This window comes from Bipolaris oryzae, assembly GCF_000523455.1.
Source record: "Bipolaris oryzae ATCC 44560 unplaced genomic scaffold scaffold_83, whole genome shotgun sequence".
Lineage (NCBI taxonomy): Eukaryota > Fungi > Ascomycota > Dothideomycetes > Pleosporales > Pleosporaceae > Bipolaris > Bipolaris oryzae.
The window spans coordinates 78,670-100,220 of NW_006911359.1; the positions used below are offsets into that span (position 1 = coordinate 78,670).

At 50.3% G+C, this 21,551-nt stretch overlaps 5 protein-coding genes across 5 annotated transcripts; 2 read left to right on the forward strand and 3 right to left on the reverse strand.

Annotated features, from left to right (window-relative positions):
• Positions 1-3,096: 3,096 nt before the first annotated feature.
• COCMIDRAFT_97777 (uncharacterized protein) lies at positions 3,097-4,990 on the forward strand (the record flags this gene model as incomplete). Its single annotated transcript, XM_007690713.1, has 4 exons — positions 3,097-3,453; positions 3,507-3,765; positions 3,825-4,252; positions 4,307-4,990. The coding sequence occupies 4 exons, from the start codon at positions 3,097-3,099 to the stop codon at positions 4,988-4,990; spliced, it is 1,728 nt and encodes a 575-aa protein (XP_007688903.1).
• A 469-nt stretch (positions 4,991-5,459) lies between these two features.
• COCMIDRAFT_6114 (uncharacterized protein) lies at positions 5,460-9,561 on the forward strand (the record flags this gene model as incomplete). Its single annotated transcript, XM_007690681.1, has 2 exons — positions 5,460-8,976; positions 9,026-9,561. 2 exons carry the CDS (start codon positions 5,460-5,462, stop codon positions 9,559-9,561), a joined length of 4,053 nt encoding a protein of 1,350 aa, XP_007688871.1.
• Positions 9,562-10,765: 1,204 nt separating this feature from the next.
• COCMIDRAFT_97775 (uncharacterized protein) lies at positions 10,766-12,148 on the reverse strand (the record flags this gene model as incomplete). Its single annotated transcript, XM_007690714.1, has 7 exons — positions 10,766-11,417; positions 11,468-11,524; positions 11,578-11,661; positions 11,713-11,742; positions 11,801-11,811; positions 11,885-11,907; positions 12,097-12,148. 7 exons carry the CDS (start codon positions 12,146-12,148, stop codon positions 10,766-10,768), a joined length of 909 nt encoding a protein of 302 aa, XP_007688904.1.
• A 2,766-nt stretch (positions 12,149-14,914) lies between these two features.
• Positions 14,915-15,301, reverse strand: COCMIDRAFT_97818 (uncharacterized protein; the record flags this gene model as incomplete). The annotated part of the gene is made up of 1 exon (XM_007690715.1): positions 14,915-15,301. A coding segment is annotated over one exon (387 nt), but the record flags the coding sequence as incomplete, so codon positions are not given.
• A 3,708-nt stretch (positions 15,302-19,009) lies between these two features.
• On the reverse strand, positions 19,010-20,438 carry COCMIDRAFT_37601 (uncharacterized protein; the record flags this gene model as incomplete). Its single annotated transcript, XM_007690697.1, has 2 exons — positions 19,010-19,285; positions 19,425-20,438. The coding sequence occupies 2 exons, from the start codon at positions 20,436-20,438 to the stop codon at positions 19,010-19,012; spliced, it is 1,290 nt and encodes a 429-aa protein (XP_007688887.1).
• Positions 20,439-21,551: the final 1,113 nt, after the last annotated feature.

Consider the following 21,551-nt stretch of genomic DNA (forward strand, 5'->3'; position numbering starts at 1 on the left):
TCGCGGATTGGCGTACTATCTAGAAGTGCTCGAGCGTTAAGCTTTATGACGACATCAAGGCGTTTCCACTGCCTCGAAACAACACTTGAATCACATGTTCTGGTGATAGGTACGCACTGGCCCTGGGACATGAATATAAGGCATAATGATGGTAGTACAGACATAGAAGGACGACTCAGTCCATCACGTTCCTTTTACGCCAGGAGCCATGTGCCTAGTGTCTGTACGAGTTCGCGCATCATCGTTCAGATATTCGAAGAAACCATTGATGACTGGCTAGAGGGCTCCCCTGTATCCATCACTAATTAGGATAAATGCAACAGTGACACCGACTTGGAGAGAGCAGGGCGACATTAGTCTGTGTATCTTGGCGGCATTGCTATATAGAACTTTCCGCGGTTGGATCACTCAACACAATTTACCTTCTCACTAGAAAGGTAAGCCATTCTGGCTAGCATATATAAGAGCTGCTGATATCTATAACTGAGAACAACTAAGTAAGTAAGCTTTGTACTCAGGAGGACGTAAGATTCTTTACCACTTGTTTACTTATTATGTTCAGTTTCTTCATTGGTTGTTCCTAACTATGCCGATACCGTTGTGGAGTTGATACATAGAGGTGGCCTGTGTACTCCTTCCCCTCAACATGCGAGCACGTGTTCTAACGATCCAAATATTTTCGTTGGTGCCATTTGTGAGCTGATTGGCTCTTCGCTGTGCTCCAAACGTTATTTTGAGCTAACGTATAGTTAGGCAACGACCCAAATGAGAGGGATGGCTCAACTACTAGAGACTGCTGTCGCCTTGCTTGTGGTACGTTTTGCGAAGCGACCTATTCTTGTACTGGACTAGGCGATGGGAGGTCAGCTCATTGTCAGAGCTTCAACTCTTGCTGTAGGCCCAATCCTTTCCTTCTTATTCAATATGTAACTAACATTAAATCTAGGTATACAAAAGAAAGGTAGACGAAACTACAATGACAACTGCAGCTCTTATAGGAAAGTTTAGCTTAGTAGTATAGTATTACACAGGGTTGGGCTATACTTCTCTAGTCTTGGTCCGGGTTAGAGCGAGGTAGTTTTAAGTGGTAGTCCGTGAGATCATTGAAATCGAACTATAGGGAAGCGTCATGGGATTCAACTGAAAGAATGAAAAGAAATTCTATCGAGGAAGAACGAGTAGTACTGTCGTGGAGCGTTGTTCACCTCCATCTGCGCAGGTACTCGATGCATGACATGAGTATATTTCCTTTATGTCTGGAGGGTCCCCACACATGTAAATTGATTGTGGAATCAAACATCTTCTTTTTTTCCTCTTCTATGTACCTTGCATTGTATCCGAGTTTGATTGCCTTTGGGGCCTTCTATCAGCATATCCTTTCGTTAATTCACGACAGTAATAACCTACATAAGAGATAGACTATTAAAGCCGTCTACTCATTCATAAACTTCTACTTAGTTTCAGCTTCGTTTTTCCGCAGCTAAGTCAGAACTATAGCTGTACACATAGATGGTGCTACTGGATGTTGAAAAACATACACTCAGTGCACGTTTCAACATGGGAAGTTTACCGATCCATCACTGATATCTGAGTACCCTTGTACCGTGATACCAAACATACCCGATATCATCCCTCCAAAGTACAAACCCCTCACCCTCCTCTTGCCTCGCCCAAAAGCCACAACAAACACCCAAACATGTCATCTTCCACCCCACAGAAAGCAAGCGCGACGGAAACACAGTACTTACTCTCCAACAGCGCAGACTACAAATCAAACATCTTTATTAAACCGCCCCCACTTGGCACCAAAGCAAATTTATTCTATCACCCAATCGTATCTTCACCCCCATCAACAACACTTTTACTTCAGCCGCCCTTATTGCTCACACTTGCATAAACCCACGGAGCATACACCCTTAGACCGAATCCAACGAGCAAGTCGAGATGCTAAACAGATACTTCAATCGCTGGTTAAGAATAAAGTCAAGAACGCAGAACTTGAAGACACATATAGCATCGTCCTCAGAAGAGGAGTGTGCGGTGGTATCGCGGTTATTCGATACGTGTGTTAGCAATGACGTTGGGGGTATGAGAGAGGCTGTTTAATGAGGGAATAAGAGGGGTGGAGAGTGCTGTAGGGTGTAGGATCAGATGGGGGTTGTTAGAGTGGGGGCTGAGAATCGTTTTGTGAAGTATACGGATATGGGTGATGGTGCGGAATGCATGTGAGATTGGTATTTAGTTACTTTGATTGAACTAGAGGGGGTGGTTTGAATGCTGCGATGGATAGGCGGGTTAGCTGATGAAGGTTAGTTTGTAGAATTTAGAGAGCGAAATAAACTCATTGGTTTTCACTTGAAAGAATGCGGGTACTGGAGTAAAACAATGGTATACATATGCTATCCATAGCCATAAAGCAATGATTTTAAGTAAGGATTCTCTATTCTTACTAACACAACATCAAAATAGAGATAAAATTATAACGACTACTGCCAGCATTAGCACAACGTCCAGGCAAGCATCGCCAAGCCCACCGCCTCCACCCCATCGATATGATCGCCAAATCTAATCCCCACCCATTAATGACACATCACACCCACCTAGACTCCCAACCATCGCAAGTCCGCATCCGTCGCGCTCCGGCCGGTCTGCTCCAGAGCGCGAGCGAGCGAGCAAGACTGACAAAGCAGTATCTCGTGCCCACGATCGCGCATCACGGATGTCCGATCGGTGCCGACAAAGTCGGTCGTCATGAACTCTATTTTTCGGTGATAACAGTTATTCTGCCATCGAACAGGCAATCGGAAATGTTGGAGCCAATAAGGATTTTTGCTTGAGCCGCAGAATCGGAGTGCGCGGGCGGCGGCGCGCCAGGGTCCGGCGTCGCGAGTTGGAAAGTCGATGATGCTGGTGATGATGTCAGCGATTGAACATTATAAAACTTAAGCATTTAGATGCCGGCAATCATTTCATATTTTTTTTCGTCACGGCAACGGCTTTGCATGAGTGCTAACTATTAGCTTTTCTTGTCACTTTTCATTCCAAAAAAAATCTTGGTAGTAAGGATAGTGTTTGTGGTTCGTCGAAGGAGTAACCATGTGGGCGGATCTAATTCGCGATTCCGCTTTCGGACACTGCGTCCGCCTCATCACAAAGAGAAAGTATCTTCAGTATCCTGAAGAGAAGGACCCAGAGTACTGGAAGAGATACGTTAATCAAGAGAAATCGGGGAATGCGGCGTACCATGGATCCACGCAGCCGCCTGAGAACGCAAATGAAGTGCCGGAGCTAGCGCACCCACGCAGTGTCCGTAGTCGCCAAGAGAGTGATGTTTCTGACGAGTCCAAAAGCACACTTGGCAATGGTGTGAATGAGCCCAGTGGTGTTCGCGTGGATCCAGAAAAGGGACGCGATTATCATGTTGTTGACTGGGATGGCCCTGATGATCCACAGGTAAATTACGCTCTTCCTTAAACGTGTAGATAGCTACTAACAGTTGGCCAAAGAATCCACGAAACTGGCCTCGAGCAAAGAAATACTTTGTCACGTTTGAGATTTGTCTCCTCACCTTTTCAGTCTACATTGGATCTGCCATTTACACCCCCGGTTTGATGGGGGTTATGCAAGAGTTTGGCGTTGCTCAGGTGCCTGCGCTATTGGGATTGACACTATACGTTGCGGGATATGGTCTTGGTCCTATCTTATGGTCTCCCATGAGCGAAATCCCACAGATTGGAAGGTTGTGGGTGTACATTCTCACACTGCGTAAGCATCCCCCCTCCGACGTAATATCTAGAGTAGGGCTAACATTGGTTAATCTTTAGTTTTATTTGTGCTGCTGCAGTTGCCTACGGTGTTCTCAGTCAACTTCGGTATGCTGTTGGCCTTCCGATTCTTGACTGGATTTGTTGGATCGCCAGCTCTTGCCACAGGAGGGGCGTCCATTGCCGACATGTACCGGCCAAAGAAACAAGTCTATGGGCTGGCAGTTTGGGGAATAGGTGCAGTATGCGGTCCTGTTTTGGGCCCCCTAGTGGGAGGATTTGCAGTCATGTCAAAGGGATGGAAGTGGACGATATGGGAGATTATGTGGCTATCCGGCTTTTGCTGGATTGTGTTCTTCTTTTTCCTACCGGAAACCAGCTCAACCAACATCTTACACCGCCGGGCAAAGCGGTTGAGGAAACTCACTGGTGACGATCGGTTTACTTGCGAGCCAGATCTAATGGCGGCAGAAATGACAGGAAAGGACGTATGCATAGCTAGGCTTATGGTGGTACGCTAATGCACTGCTGACCCAAACTAGATTGTCCTTATGGTTCTAGTAAAGCCCATCACGCTCAACTTCACTGAGCCAATAGTCCTCCTGCTCAACCTGTACATCGCACTCATCTACGGCCTACTTTACATCTGGTTCGAGTCGTTTCCAATCGTATTCGAGGGCATATATGGATTCAGCCTTGGTATCATGGGGTTAGCTTTCCTTGGCATTCTTGTTGGCACCTTTGTCGCAGCCAGTGTGCTTCTTGCATGGAACTATTTTTACCTGGAGGATCAGTTTGACGAAAACGGCAACATTGAGCCCGAGAAGCGGCTGATTCCTGCCATGGTTGGATGCTTCTTCGTGCCCATCTGTTTGTTCTGGTTCGGATGGTCGGCGAGGCCGGACGTGCATTACATGGTGCCGATTGTTGGATCTGGCTGCTTTGGCATTGCGGCTTTTACCCTCTTCCAGGCGGTCCTACCATATCTCAGCGATGCGTATCCCGACTCTGTGGCTAGTGTGTTGGCAGGTAACGATCTGATGCGATCGTCGTTTGGTGCGGGGTTCCCACTGTTCGCGAACGCCATGTACAAAAAACTTGGCGTCGATTGGGCGAGCAGTCTGCTGGCGTTCTTGGGCATCGCCTTTATCCCGATCCCGTTTGCGCTGTATAAGTGGGGCAAGCAGATTAGGCACAAGAGCAAGCAGGCGAGGAAGGATATATAGGCGAAGAAGGCCAGCAAAGGATGATGATGATGATGATGATGATGATGATGTGTATATGTAAATGTATTTGTAACGACTCTCAGGTCTTGTAGCGTAGCATAATGGATAATGCAGGTTCTCTCCAGCTGCAGTGCACGAGTCAGAGCCAGAAGGAGGATCGATACCCACGTTACGACTGTAGCGCATCGGGATAGTGGCCCGTGGCGTGCAAGCTGCTGAAGGGCATGCAGCCTGTGACATGTGCATACATATGTAAGCTGTAAGTAAATGAGCGCCCCGTCCCGCCTCTGTGCCGTGCCCCCGCGAGATTGGCACTAGCATAGCAGTCCGCTGCACATCCGCACCGCCACACCAGACACTCGCCACACTTGTCCGCCACACCTTCCCTTCCCTCCAGCAGGTTTTCGACCACCACGGGCAGACCTGCTCACCACCACGCGCACTATTGTTGCTGCAACACGCCCTGCCCATGGCTGACGTCCCCAAACCCGTCGTCGTCAACGCCCCCGAGCCTCAGCGCCTGGAGAGCTCGGGGTCTGGTTCGTCTGCCGACTCGGATCACGATGCCCTGCTTGGCGCTGGGGACATGGAGCATCATGGCGAATACAACTTTGCTCCGCCTGTCCAGCCCGCCGCCGCTGTCGACGATATTGCTCCCCTACGTGAGTCGGCCTACGCCTGGAACGCGGCTGCTCCACCCTCCTCGCGCCCTCGTGGGCCCCAGATCATGACCGACGTCCCACCCGCCACCCAGCAGCCCAACGGCTCTGGCCTCAGCTCCTCGAGTAGAGGCCAGCGTCCTGCTGCTGTGCGCACTCCCAGCAACGCATATGCTCCTGCTCGCCGTCCCCAGCAATTCTCCCTCAATTCCAACACGCACCGCCAGCGTAATAACTCGGCCACGCGCTCGCGCCGCAACCCCAACGCCGAGTACCGCGCCCAGGAAAAGGCCTATGTCCAGCGCATTCGGCAGGAGGATCAGCAAGATGAATTCTTCGACCCAGCCCTACGCACTCCCAGCCTCGGTTACAGCACCGATTCCGAGACCGACGACGACTCGCCCTCAACCGCCGACTATGTGGATAACGATCCCTATGACCAGGAGACTCTCCTCTATTATGGCAACGACGATATGCAGCCGTCAATTGAGGAGCTCAAGATTCCTGCCAATCGCGAGCGCCTCGAGTGGCACTCGATGCTGGCCAGTGTGTTGACGGGTGATGTTGTCAAACAGGAAAAGAAGCGCTTGATTGGTAGCTCAGAGCAACAAGGAGACAGCACAATGAAGGCAGAGATTTGGATGGGCATCCGCGCAAAGGTCTGCGGCCGCTCGCTGCAAGCACAACGGAGGATAGTCGACGACACAAGGAGCAAGATTCGCGCCAACCTTGAGAGCATTATTTCTTTTGAAGTTGGCGGAGAGGCTGAGGCTGGTCAGACAGCTGCCCAACAGGTTGCGGATATTGTCAAGAAGATTGAAAAGGTGGAGAGTGCCTACCCCACACGCCAGGCTCTCGAGGCTGCATACCCCAGAGCAGCCTCACAACCCTACAAGGACGCCTGCGACGCTGTTATTTCTTGGCACAATACCATTGCCCTTATCAACACTGAGATGTCTATCCTGAAGAAATGGGTTGGCAACGAGGAGTTGGACTTTACCAAGCCCCGCCCTCGCTCTTCCCACGACCACCATCTGACCGACGAGTCTTCGTTTATCGACCGGATACTCAAGGAGGATGGTCTCAAGTCTCTGCAGGGAGACACCAACCTGCTGACGCCCCTGGAGAAGGTTATTCAAAAAGCAAAGGCTACGCTCATTGCAAACGCAGAGGGATTCGCTGACAGGCATCTCCCACCCTATATCGAGGAGTTGCTAACTCTCATCAACTTCCCCTCTCGCCTACTTCAGGAGATTATCCGTGTTCGCCTGTCCTATGCCAAGAAGATCAAAGACCCATCACAGCAAGGCGTCATGATGGCTGAGCAGATGATTGCCCAGTTCCAGATTCTTCTTGCCATGGCTGGCCAGGTCAAAGAAAGCTACATGGTCATATCGCGGCCGGAGCCTGGCTGGGACCTGCCACCATGCATTGAGGAGAACTTTGATCAGGTTGTTCTAGATGCCCTCAAGTTCTACTTTAAGATGCTCAACTGGAAGCTGGCAGCCAACAAGAACACATTCAAAGAAGCTGAAATCCTAGAACAAGAATGGGATTTCTGCAACAAGCTAGGTCGCCAACTTCAAGGCGGGGATGTGGTTACGGCTGAGCAGTTCAGTGTTCTTACCTCCAAGTCCCTGACCCGTCTCAGTGCGCACTTTGAGCGAGAACTCCAGCGCCGACCCGATGAACTGACTGGGTCTGAGATGGAAAAGCGCTACAAGCAGATCTTGGATTCCGTCCGTGTGCGACAGCGAAAGCTGTTCCGTTTCTCCAGGATTCTGACGCAGCGTTTTGAGAATTGCACCGAGTACAACATCAACAACATTGATTTGGACGAGGAGCAGTTGCACGAGCTGTACGAATCGTTGGTCGTTACGGGACATTTCCTTGTCGAGACTTCCAGCACCAACAATACCGGCCTTTACATTGTTGCCTCGCCTGCCGCACTTGATCGTCCCAATGACATTCAGTCGCTGCTTACGACGTGTTATCATGCCGAAGAGGCACCCGAAGACCCCTCGAACCCGTATGTTCTCATCATCAAGCCAGAGCAACCTCTCTACTGGTCAGGCAAGAGGATGTCGGCCAATATCATCGAGCCTCATTTGGATCTCAAGGCCGGTCGCTTGCGACTTGTCGCCGACGGCTCTCAGCAACGGTTGGCTAATGCAAACATGTCGTTCCTATCCTGCATTGGTATGGAACTGCACACCTTGATCGATCAACGCGCCAATCTCCCACGTGTCAATGCGGAGTTGCTAAAGATCAAGCAAACCGCATACACCCTGTCCAATACCATCATGGATAGCGTTGAGATTGTTCGCAGACAAACGGCTGGACTTGATTGCCAGGATCTCATTCAAACCTGTTTTGCTTTTGCAACAGAATTCGGTCAGCGTTCAGTGCTCTACATGGACTACAACCGCCGGGCAATGAACAACATCAGGCTCACAAGGCTGGCTCTCGACTGGGTCAGTTTCATCTGCGATGACTGTATTGCGTCTGACCGCAAGACGTTCCGATGGGCTGTCGTAGCCTTGGAGTTTGCCATGATGATGACTCGTGGTCAGAACATCTTGTCCATCAGTGACGATGAGTACTCTCAACTACGTCTCAAAGTTGCTGGCTGCATGTCAGTACTCATTTCTCACTTTGATATTATGGGTGCTCGATCCACCATTGCTGCACAAGCCGAGCGCCAGCGGTTGAACGCCATTGCCGGCAAAAGCATGCTGGACCCTAAGAATGCCAAGGATGACGACGAATCTATCAAAATGACACAAGAGCAATGGATGCAGAGACTCGAAGAAATCGACTCTTTCCGAAAGGAAAAGGAAGCCGAACGACAAGCATTGGGCAGGGTGCTGGAGGACTCTAACGAAGCCGACCGAGCTCTTACCTATCTCTCTTCATCTGCTACCAACGTCACTTTGCGTTGGCAGCAGGGTCAGTTTGTTGGTGGTGGAACCTTTGGATCAGTATACGCAGCCATGAATCTCGATTCCAATCACCTCATGGCTGTCAAGGAAATCCGTCTTCAAGATCCCCAGCTCATTCCTACGATTGTCGCGCAGATTCGAGACGAGATGGGAGTGCTGCAAGTACTGGACCATCCCAACATTGTGTCTTACTATGGCATTGAACCTCATCGAGACAAGGTGTACATTTTCATGGAGTACTGCTCTGGCGGTTCGCTTGCTGGTCTGCTGGAGCATGGACGCATTGAAGACGAGACTGTCATCATGGTTTACGCACTGCAGATGTTGGAGGGTCTTGCCTACCTTCATGACTCTGGTGTTGTACACCGTGATATCAAACCCGAAAGTGAGTTTCCTTATCCAATCATACGTTTTCATATACTAACGCTATCTAGACATTCTTCTCGACCACAACGGTGTAATCAAGTTTGTCGATTTTGGCGCTGCGAAGCTCATTGCTCGCCAAGGCCGAACTCTCGCTGCAGAACACAACGCTACACGTCAAGGCCGCCAACGCTCAATGACTGGAACTCCCATGTACATGTCACCTGAGGTCATTCGCGGCGGAAGTACCGGTCGCCACGGTGCCGTTGACATCTGGTCCCTCGGCTGCGTGATCCTCGAAATGGCCACGGGCCGCCGTCCCTGGGCATCTATGGACAACGAATGGGCAATCATGTACCACATCGCCCAAGGCGACCCCCCGCAGCTACCGTCTCGCGACCAGCTCAGTGAGACGGGCATTGACTTCTTGAAGAAATGCTTCGACCGCGATCCGAACAAGCGAGCCAGCGCAGTCGAGTTGCTCCAGCATGAATGGATCATGACACTCCGTGCTCAACTCAGCCTTGAGCCTGCGACTCCAAGCGATACCAATTCCAGCAGTGGAGGAACTCCTCACAGTAGTAGGCAAAACTCTACCTACAACTAGTTTCCCCCTCTTTCCTCTCATCCTCCGCCCCAATCAGAAGACTCATTCGGTCTTCTCAACTCTTTTTCTTCACTTTCATTTGTTCAAGGCACGCGCGCTAACTCCCTTCCCCTCTTTTTCTTTTCTACCTTGTAGTCACTCGTCGTTTCTCTCTTCGCAAATCAAGTCTCGATGCTACTAAAACCGGTCCCTTGAGCCCCAGCCTCACAGTCTCGTCAACTTGGAGCGGGGGACCCATATCCCCACTCCCGCCGTTCATGCCGTCTGCAAGTGGGGGGCCGGGGTTCTTTTTTGCAAGAGAGAAGAGGGACTTGTGAGAGAGAGAGTATAGGGTAGGCGAGGCGAGGCAAGTGGATAAGAGTACGGTGTGGTGGGGTTTTCCTATAAGATTACGTGTCAGTCTGTTGTCTTTCCTTTCCTATTCTCTATCATCATCACTTCTAGGCTTCAATTTGTCATCACCACCGCCATTATTATGGCTTTCCTGCTTCTCAGTACTTGCCGCTAGCGTTTCTTGGCGAGTAGATGGGAAGACGGGTTTTCTCTCTTGTGTCACACATCTTTTCCCTTGGGTATCTAGCGTTTTTCTTTTCCACAGTCATTGTTTTTTTCTCTTGCGCCTCAAGTACACATTGGATTGGACTGCGAAACAAAAAGGAGATGAAAACTTTGTTTGGCTGGATGGGGAAATCAGCGTGGGAGGTGTTAATCATGTGCATTAGCGATGGCGTTGTATTCTCCTGTTTAGTAGGGATGGGTAGGACGTTTTTGCGGGGTCTTTGTTACCTTGGGAGATTGACATTTCCGACATGTTCTTTTTTTTCTTTCTTCTTTGTGCCATGAACGAACAAACGATTCGGTTGGAATGGATTGGATTGGAAGGGAGTACATAGCTAAGCAACGATTGCCCCGCTGTGAGGCTTATAGCATTGCATCAGTTCACTGTTCTTGCTACATGCGTGAGTGATGTTCGTAGCGTCGAGAAAAGACATGTCTAGGGTCTGTAATTCGAATGTAGTGACCATCTTGGTCCGAAGAATGAAGGTTGTGAGAATGTATTCAGTCATGCTGCTGGCGTAGCAAGACAGTGTACTTGATCTACAGTCTATCATCTATTCCTCCGTCATACTCTCGTATTCTCTAGAGGAAAGTTCATAAACATTGCGCCCTCTCCTCTTCTCTCCTTGCTGTATATGTCCATCATCTACTTACCGTCACGCATGGTACGGAAAAAGTCCATGACACCGGTAAAGACGACAAGCAAGATACCACCTCCGGGACCAAGACGGAGAACCTTGGGCAGGAAACCCTTGTACAGGGCCGAGAAGCCCTCCTCTTTCATGACGGTGCCGAGTGCAGGCCATGCCCAGTTGTACTTGGGTACTGAGCCGGCAACCTTTGGCGAGTTCTGAATACGCGACTTGACCACGTCCATGGGCGTGTTGAGAATGGTGCCGACTGTGCCACCAATAGCACCAGACAGGAGATCGTTTGAGATTTGGCTTCTCTTGTCGGTTGCCTTGGGCAGGAGAGCGCGAACCTGGAAAATGCAGCCGAAGTATCCAGCGTTCCAGAGAATGTGCCTCCACATGGTTGACTCCAGACCTTGGTACAGAGTAAGAGGGCCTTCCTGTCTGATAATCTTGGTAACGCAGTCCATCATGCCGTTGTACTTGTGCGCCTGGGCTTTGTCTTGTAACCGAATCTTGACCAGCTCGAAAGGTACGACGACGAAGGATTCGGTGGCACCGGCGGTGGCGCCAGTGAGGATAGACAGGGACTGGTTCATCTTGGACTGGCCGAAGAGGTTGCGGTAGAAGGCGCCCCATGAGTCATTGGCAGCAAACTTGGTAGCCCTGAGCTATGTGAGTTGGAGGAAGATGAAAGCGAATGGGGAAATGCGCACCTCTTTGGCGCCTCCATGAGAATGGGAGCGGAAATACCGCGGTACAATCTCGAGGCACTGGCAAACGTCAGCCCCTCCGATCGGTTACTGCCAATGAGCTGTAGCCGTACCCCTCATTCTTGATGATCTTGCGGAAGCAGTCCACCATGCCATTGTATCCCTCGTCACCAACTGCCTTGCCGGTCTGGAGTTGTCTGCGCGCAATTAGAGGCGGTTGCGAAGTGGTTGGATGTCTGGTCTCTTACACTCGGGTCTTGACAACGTCAAGAGGGTACCTTGAGAATGAGTCAGCGTTAGTCGCATAGATGGGGAGAGGAAGTGAGTGAGCCATACATTATCAGAATCTATATGCGCCAGGCCAATTAGCATTGTGTGGCATCACGCGAGCTCGACGAGCGATGAGTTGCGCCCACTCACCTCCGACACACCAGCCACGGCACCTTGACACACAGAGAGTCAGCGCGCATCCGTATAAAATCATAGCTATGACTGGGATGGTGGCAAAAGGTTGCAGTTGTACAAGCGAGGAGGCGCATTGGAACTGCATGTATTTTGGTGGGTAGCTACCAGCAAATGTGCAGATAACCACTAAATCGGCATTGAAAAGCACTAGAGTAGCTACAACTTACCGGCCGCAAACTGGTAGGCGAAAGGCAATGGCTTCGCATCGGCAGAAGACATTTTGAGGGCAGGATAGTGGAGGAAGAAAGATGTCGGAGGGGCAGGGAGAAGAAATGCTGGTGCAGTGCTAGTGGCAGCAAGAGAGGGATGCACGGCACACAATCTGGGGAAAGAGGCGTGGAGCGTGGGATGTCATGGATTGTATGTACCAGTAAGGATGTATAATATCTCCAAAGGTGGCCCTAGCTTCCCGTCTTCGGTTGCAAGCTCCTGCTGCAACTTTGATTCCCAATTCCACTTGCACTTCCACCTCAGCTTTGGCGGGGGTGCAAAAGCTACTGCTACTGTTCCTCGGCCTGCCCCACATCTCCAGTGCCCGGCCCAGTATACCCTTCTGGACAAAACCTACGGTATGTAATACGTCAAGTAATATTATTAGGCGGCTGCGAACTGATTCGACTCAGTGGTCTGCAGCATTGTAGCCGACGCATGTCCCGCGCTGTCCCGCAGTCCCACATTGCTTGGACCGACATCGCTTGGCCCCAGCAACCTTAATGACTCACGTGACCTTGGTCGCGAACTCGTGGCGAAGTCCCATCCTATTGGTTGCCCGTGACGCGTGAACGCGCTCAACTGCAGACTGCAGACGTAGAGTCTGCCCGCCGTCCATTTCCATGTCGACGCGGCAAAAGTCCTTCTTTGACCAGGACCAGAAGCCAAAGGTAATTTGACATCGACACCTGATTCACTAGCCTAGCACTTATCCAAGACACACGCAGCAATATCGAGGCCAATGGAACCGCTCGCGCAACGGCGCATTCCCCCACCATCACAGTAATCAGAACCCACCTGCGACGCGACAGATAGTTACCGGACCCCCCATAATGCCGTCGACCCAGACGCGTACCAAACTCAAGGCCTTTCAATTCATCCAAGGCGTGCCATCTGTCGCCAATGCCAAGGAACGCGAGGCTGAGAAAGAGAATCTGCATAGTGTGCCAGGAAAAGGGTCCAAGTCAATGGGAACCCCAAAGGCGAGCAAGACTCCGACAGAAATCGGAACTGGTAACAAGACTCCGAAACTACCCACTGTTGTAGACTGCCCGCCACCGTCAACACCGGCCACCACGAGACTACCGCTGGCGGATCTCGTCGGTAACGTCGATGATTCCTCAAGACATGCGCCGCCACCAGCGGCCTCTCCAGAAGAGCAATTGATATGGAGAGGCTCGCAAGCAGTCAACACTCCATTGCCACGAAAGAACAAAAAGCGCGCTAGGAGTTCCTCGCCCGTAGGCCCCTCCCAAGAAGAATCCAGACTGGACTCAAACAGGCAAGACATCACAACGCCTCAGGCCGATCCAGCCATGGAACTTTGGTCACGATACACGAGCCGCAAGGGAACCCCCACTGCCAATAGAAGTATAGCCTTTGCTCACCTCATCAACGAGTCCTCACCAAGGTCTGCCGCTGCTGCCGGAAGCGTCAGTGGGCTTCGAAGATGGGCCAGCTGTGGCGTCGAGTTTCCCGCATCGAACAGGAAGAAAAGGAGGGTGCACGGTGTATTTCAGGCCGAAAAGGATATTGCCGAGGACGTGTTTGCTGATGTTCCAAGTTCAGATGGTGTCATGCTTGGGCAGCCCACCAAGCCAAATATTGCGAGCATGGTAAAGCGGATGCGAGAATGCGTATCAAAATCAGAGTCTCGGTTGTCTTCACAATTGCCGTCGAGTTCATCACCGCTACCCCGGGCTGCCGATCATCAAGACTCGTCATCCGGCTCTCCTGTACAACGGCGTCCTCGAGAACAAGATGTCGTTACTTCAGAGACTCTTCAACACATATCAGCCTCACTGGGAGATATTCTGGATGAAGGGGACGAATACGTGCAAGACGAGGAACTTGTAAATGCTGAGCAGACCGGACCTGCCCCACTCAAAGCATCCCCAGAATCATCTGATGATTTTGGAGACGATGATTTCGATGCGGACATGGTAGAAGCCTTGGATGTGTCGACTCAGAAAGCCAGCCAACCAACCCCCTCTACCAACAATACCAGCACATCTTGCCAGCCTGTAACCACGCCCCCACAACCACAGCCAGCTGTAGCAGCTCCCTCCAAGACTGCAAGCGACGATGAGTTCGGAATGGATGATGAAGATGACTTTGCCGCTGACCTGGAACAAGTGGCATCGCTATATGACACAAGGTCGATGGAATCCCCAACAGCTGATCCAGCCCCAACAGCAGACAAAGTGCCATCTGTGGCTACCAGAGATACAGCATCAACCACAGTCATTAGTCTGATAGATGATGATGATGAATTCGATGAAGATATTGATGCTGACGAATTTGCCGCTGCTGAAGTGGCTGCCACGCAAGCACCAGCAAATACCGTATGTAAAACAAAAACACTCCACTAAAGGAGCATCGCTTACTCTCGAAGAGTCAACAGGACAATAGGGCCATTCAGCGTTATCTAGTGAACAGGGTAGATGAAAGTTCCTACACAACTGATCGTGGCTACCAGATGCCCGAGAAGGTGGGTTGTGAGCCGAGCGAGGTGTCAGGCATTGTGGCTAAAACTCTATAGGTTCTCATGGTTGAAGAAGAAAAGACGAAGCTGTTCAAAGCCATCATCCTACGGCAAGCTTGGTTTGACACGCCTTGCACGACTGGCTCATTTGTACACGTCATAGGGGAGTTTACAAGTGGCGGACAGTGTGTTGTAGATGATCATAACAACATGCTTATTCTGCATCCAGACCATTTGATCTCGTCAACTGTTGTTGCAGATTCGTTTGGTTGTCTTCGACGAGCAGTACTTCAGGATCGTGTAAAAGCGACGAGCAGAGCCAATGCACCAATGTTGTACGGCACGCTTCTGCACGAACTCTTCCAAGAAGCCATGAAGGCCAATAAGTGGGATACACCCTTTCTTTTGGAAACGATTGAAACGCTCCTGCCAAGCCACTTGGAGACCATACTGGAAATCAATTCAACGTGCGAAGAGGTCAAGGAGCACATGAGCAGCAAGTTGCCTGAGCTGCAAGCTTGGGCCAAGATCTTTGTCTGCGCCTCCCCCCAAGCCGACGCCGTTGTTCGGGAGCGAAATGGGCGGCAGTGTACTATGAGCATCAACAAACTGCTCGACGTCGAGGAGCACGTTTGGTCTCCTATGTACGGGCTAAAGGGCAATATTGATGCTACTGTCCAAGTCACAATGCGGGACGATCAGGGCGAACGAACCTTGACCGTGCCGTTTGAAGTCAAGACCGGGAAGAACTCGTCGAATGCTGCTCATGTTGCGCAAACCGCGTTGTATAACCTATTGTTGTCTAATCGATACGGTATGTTCCTCAGTGCTTTTACAGGCTTCAGCTGACCCCAACAGATGTTAATATTGCATACGGCATTTTGTATTACCTTGAAACTTCTGACATTAGCCGCATTCCTGCGATTCGTAACGACATTATCCATATGATCATCAAGCGAAACGAGTTGGCCTGCTATGTCCGCGATCGGATCGAGCTTCCGCCAGTGCTGAAAGAAGACTTCAAGTGCCAAAAATGCTATGCACAGGAGGCATGCTTTCTTTACCACAATCTCGTCGAAGATGGCAAGGGTGACATGCTGAACAAAAAGGCGAAAGAACGATACGACGAGCTGGTAGCGCCACTCCAACCCTCGCATCGAGAATTCATGAAGAAATGGGATACTCTCCTGACCAAAGAAGAGACGGACATGATGAAGTTCCGGAGAGAGTTGTGGACGATGCTTAGCATAGAACGTGAAAAGCTAGGTCGCTGCTTCTCTAACGTCATCATGGAACCCGGATCTGGTTTTGAAGAGAAGAATGCTCAAAAGATCAACCGCTACAACTACACTTTCATCAAACAGCAGCCGACCCCTGGCTTTTCTTTTACCGAATCCCAGCTCATCGTCGGAGAGCCCATCGTTATCTCGGACGAACAAGGCCATTTTGCACTGGCCAACGGATACGTGACAAATGTCAGCAAGCGGCGTATCACTGTCGCTGTTGATAGACGACTACACAATTCTCGCACCAAGCTTCCAGGTTTCAACTCGCAAACCAACCAAACATTTGCTGGTATCATGGAAGTCACCAAAGAAGGTGAAACAGTTGCACAGTATGAGACCGACGAGGAGCCCGTTCTGTACCGACTAGACAAGGACGAATTCAGTAACGGCATGGCAGCGGCTCGTAACAACCTTATTCAGATCATGGATAATAACGTTTTCAAGGCTCATGACTTGCGTGCGCTGATTGTGGATGATCGGGCTCCTGCATTCAAGTCTCTCAAGGACGCACCCCGGATGCCTGAGTCATCACAGATGTCAATGAATTCTGACCAGAGGGCTGCTGTTTCGAAAGTCATGTGCGCCAAAGACTATGCGCTGGTGTTGGGTATGCCAGGAACTGGAAAGACGACAACAATAGCACACATCATCCGCACACTTGTTGCTCAAGGGAAAAGTGTTCTTTTGACTTCCTACACACATACTGCTGTCGACAATATTCTTCTCAAGATCCGAGATGACAAGATTGGCATACTGCGACTTGGTGCTGCGAAAAAGATTCACTCTGAAGTTCGAGGGTTTGCCACTCTTGCAGCAGAGCCCAAGGAGAGTGTTGAAGAGCTTGAAAGATCATGGATGCAGCCCCCCGTTGTGGCTACCACCTGCCTGACTATCAACCATCCCATCTTCAGTCGCCGTGTCTTTGATTACTGCATTGTTGATGAAGCATCTCAGATTACATTGCCAGTATGCCTTGGCCCGATCCGCATGGCCCAGAAGTTTATTCTCGTCGGTGATCATTACCAGCTGCCACCATTGGTGCAGAACAAGGAAGCCATGGAAGGTGGACTCGACGTATCGCTTTTCAAACTGCTTTGTGAAGCTCATCCACAAGCAGTCGTCAGCCTAGAACATCAATACCGGATGTGTGCCGATGTGATGCTTCTGTCCAATAAGTTCATCTACTCGGGACGATTGAAGTGTGGCACGACCGCAGTGGCTACCCGTACTCTGAAGCTGCCCAAGCCAAACGGTCTTATGGCCTGCCATCATAGGCTACAACAGTCTCGGTCGAGCGCAGTACAGTCTTGCACAGGTCCTGATGCTGCTGACTGTTGGCTTTCGCGTTCTCTGTCACCGGATCAACCTGTAGTTTTCATCAACACGGATCTTATCTCTCCAATCCTCGAAACGCAAACTGGACCTCGCATAACCAATGCGCTAGAGGCACGTCTTGTCAGCCAGCTCACAGTGTCGCTGCTTAGCCTTGGTGTTGCTGTCGACGAGATTGGTATCATTGCTTTCTACCGCTCGCAGCTTGCTCTTTTGAGACAAGGTTTGGCTACTGCTTACACACAAACTCAGTCTTCAGAGCTGTCAGCGCCGGTGGTTAGTGGACAAGGGTGCGCCGGTGTCGAACTTCATACTGCCGATAAATTTCAAGGTCGTGACAAAGAAGTGGTCATCGTCTCTTGCGTGCGCAGTAATGAGAGTGGAGTTGTCGGTGATTTACTCAAAGATCGACGACGTATCAACGTTGCCCTGACTCGTGCTCGATCCAAACTTATCATACTGGGTAGCGAGAAGACGCTGTCGAGTAATGAGCTCCTGCACGACATGGTCGCACTCTGCCGAGAAAAGGATTGGGTTCTCGACCTCCAACCCGAGATGGTAGAGTCTCATGCATTTGAAGAGGCCGTGACGCAAACCGGCAAAACTCCAGTCCGACCATCCAGTTATTCTTCTTGTGTTCCAGACTCCGTAGTGAGCCCATCAGCCACGCCCAGTCCGTGCAAGGAACGCAAAGCACTAGGTGATCTTACAACCGCTCCCGGGACGATCAACGCTAGGGGTTTAAAGAAGCAGTTTGGAAGCAAGAGTTCTGAAGCGAAGAGAGTACCCGCCAAAGTTTTTACAGCTGGGAAACGCGGTATTCTTGATAGTAGGCCCGTTCTACGGGATATTTACAATGACGCTATGTAGCGCTTCATTGGGCTTGATGATCTGAAGATATTTTTGTTGATGAACGTTGCTTGATGGAGGAGTAGGGTATTGCTTTTGTAACGCTTTTCTTTACCGCGTACTCAGGATAAGGGAATAGGATAATTGGGAAGGGCAGGGTAGGATACCACAGCGTTTTTTTTTGTTTTTATATATAGATTAGTCTAGGATTCGAAGTTTTAAGCAAGCGCAAATGATACCACAATGAAGTTTGATTTACTTTGCTAGTCCCTTTTTTCTTCGTGGGTTTCTTGATATAGCACTCACGCATCACGCCTAGGCCCAACAACCCCTTTTTTCTTATCTCAATCTCACCCTTCTAGAATCTTACCACCCTCGACCCAGCCCAACTCTCTGCTGATCACCTCATTCCCGATTTAGCATATCAGCACTAAATCGGCATCGTAATCACTTCATATATGCCTTAAATACCCTCCTGTTCTGCAGGAAAGAAAGGGAGGTACCGGACCGTTTAGTTTGGGCGTAAGCAGATGGGTCATCTTTGTTGATGGATTGGGGGAGATGAGAAGGTTTGGCGAGTTGTATGGGGCTTTTGAGTATCTTTGGTGGTGGGTAGGGGGGGGAAAGAGAGGATTAGTGTTTGGATCTCTGATGATTCGATTGCTTCGTCAGTCTTTCATCCTTGAACCATATATCCCAAAGCGCAAGAAGTTGTGCTGAACAAGTCACAAACTGCCAAACCTGGCAGAAGACGAAAAGGGGTTGGAAATTGAGTGTTTCCAAAGATCATTACGAAATACTACATACATTACTACCAAGTTGTCTGAAGCGAACTAACTATGCAACGAGCGTAGTTTGTCAACCTAACCTCTTTCTCACTCAACTAACTACCTCAACCCCCCCCCTCCCGTCTCTCACTTACAAACTAGCAAGCAAACCAGGCAAAACACTCCGACTAATATACGCCCAAGTAGCCGAGCTATCATGAGCCCTGAACGTAGCACTAGCCCAGAAAGTGTTCCGCTTGCTCTGCAAGCCATACAACTTCTTGTAGAACCCATTCCGCGTCGCCTCAGCGCCAACCATCAAGTTAAACGGATTGTGGGCCGACGCAACGAGAATCTCGGGTTCGGGTCCCGTGATGCCGTTGGCAGCGCGGTAGCGGTTGATGTCAGCGAGGATGGCGGATTTGGCCTGGTCGAGCGTGATGGATTGGCCGAATTTTGTGCCGTAGAAGATTTGGTTGTAGTTGGGGTTGGCGGTGGGGTAGATGTTTAGGATTGCGGGCATGGGGGGGGATGGCGAAGGGGCGGTCGAGGGCGAGGTTCAGGACCGATGTGTTGCCGGGGAAGGCGTTTTTGACGATTGTGGTGAAGTAGTTGACCGAGGTGAATTGGGTGAAGAGTTTGAGTTCGTCGCCGCTGGCGTCGAGGGGCGCGAGGTTGGAAGTGGTCGGGGGTGCGGTGATGAGGATCTTTTTGGCGATGATGAGACGCGTGCCTTTGGGGGTTTCGACAAGGACTCGGACGCGGCCGTCGATCTTGCTGACACGGGCTGTCTTGACTACCCTGGAGGAGAGGAGGAGAGAGTTGGAGGCGAGGAGTTCGGCAGTGAGTTTCTGGAAGAGGAGACTGTTGTTCATGACCGAGCTGGTTTGGAAGTTTTGCAGAGTCTTGACAAGGCTCAGGGAGAAGGTACGAATTACCTGCAGAGTGGGGATCTCAGCAAGATCACCAAATGCAGGGGTAAGCATGTAAATGGTTTGTACGGCATCAGTGATGTTGTACTTTTGAGCAAACTGGCCAAAGGGGAGCAATAGGTCTTCGGGAACCGGGTCGGGGAGGTAGAAGCCGGCATCCAGTTCGGGCCACTGTGAGATGGCAGCGGCATACCGTTGGATAGCAGCGCTGAGAGCTGCTTGGTTGACAGCAGGTAGACCTTGTAGGACGCGGCCGGTCCTCAAGTCAACGTTCTGGGCGTTGGAAAGAGGGATGGCAGTCTGGGTAGTGGTGAGGCCGAAACGGGCAAACCACTTATGCACCAGAGGCTCGTCATGGTACAGCTTCACACCAATGTCAATGGGAAGTTTGGTCTCAGGATCGAAGAAGGTCTCCGTGTGACCTCCGGCGCGGTCCTTGGATTCAATGACCACAACCTTCTTTCCGGCGTCCTTGAGTTGGATGGCAGAGTAGCACCCCGCGCCACCTGCTCCGATGATTATAACATCGGTGTTGATGACTTGCTCTGGCTTGTAGTAGTTGGTATCTAGATTCTGGGGTTTGGGCGCTGCAATGGCAAAAGGAAAAGAGACCACCGCGGCGGCGGCGATTGAAATGAATGAACGCATAGCTGAGCTATCTTTGTAGTTGGACGTTAAAGAAAGTGGGTAATGAGTGTAGTTACAAAGATGCTACTCGTATGCAAGCGTAGAAAATGCAAACGTTAAGACATGGAGTTTATAGATATACACAATGGCTCTCTCGGCTCGGACATATCGTACAAGCCGTGAGCTGACAACAAGTCAAAATAAAATTGTGTGCACGGGACAATGGATGACAGGCATTGCGAATATAGACTTTGTATCGGTGTCGATGCTCGATCAGCTAGAGGGATAGCGTGGACCAGGGTGCCAATGAGGTACTGATGAGGTGTCGCAAAAACGGCATTTTCAATCCTTGTGTTGTATGCTAGTATTCGGGCTTCTTGTGTATTCTCGACAATTTGATATCATTCCACACTACAGAAGAACAATCAAGCGTGGGTGATATGGTGCCGCTCAAGCTCAGCCCTGAAGGATGCCCGAGAGTTGGGGTGATGTGCCTGATCTGCATCAGTGCGAGCCTTTCCGGTTGTCGCTAAGCGTACGCCGACATCAAGATTACGCCTTAGTTCCGGCTAAACGTGTATACAAAATCCGCCATGCTGTTAATACTGCGAAGGCTTACATCATCCAAGTGCCGTATCAGGCATACTTATTCTCGTCTTGGAAGGCGCTCATCCCCTTGGCCTAATCCAGCTCTTTAGCGCATCGACAAGGCATTCGAATTGAGATGTTGTTTAAAGTTCGTCAGTTATGAAGATTCTTATGAGTCGAGAGGCAAGATTCTGTAGTCTATATCGGTAAGGATGCGCGTGTAGTACAATTTGGCTGTAGCTTAACATAACGCGTATGTACATGTGCTGCTTGGAGGAATGCGATTAAAATGGCTCTAGGAGAATCCTCGGCGCTTGTTTGATAAATTAGATGCCAAGCGGTCAGCACTAGTAGTTTTCTCTCACTTTGGATGAATGATGTTGATGATCAAATGCACAACTTTAATTGTACCGCATCGGTTAGACTTTGAAAGAAATGCTGAATAGATGGGCTTATAGAAGCAACGAGTCAAGCTACTCACAGGTCAATAGTAAATGGAGTTTATAAGGCGTCCGACCTGCAAATGACCGAGAGGTGACGTTGTCA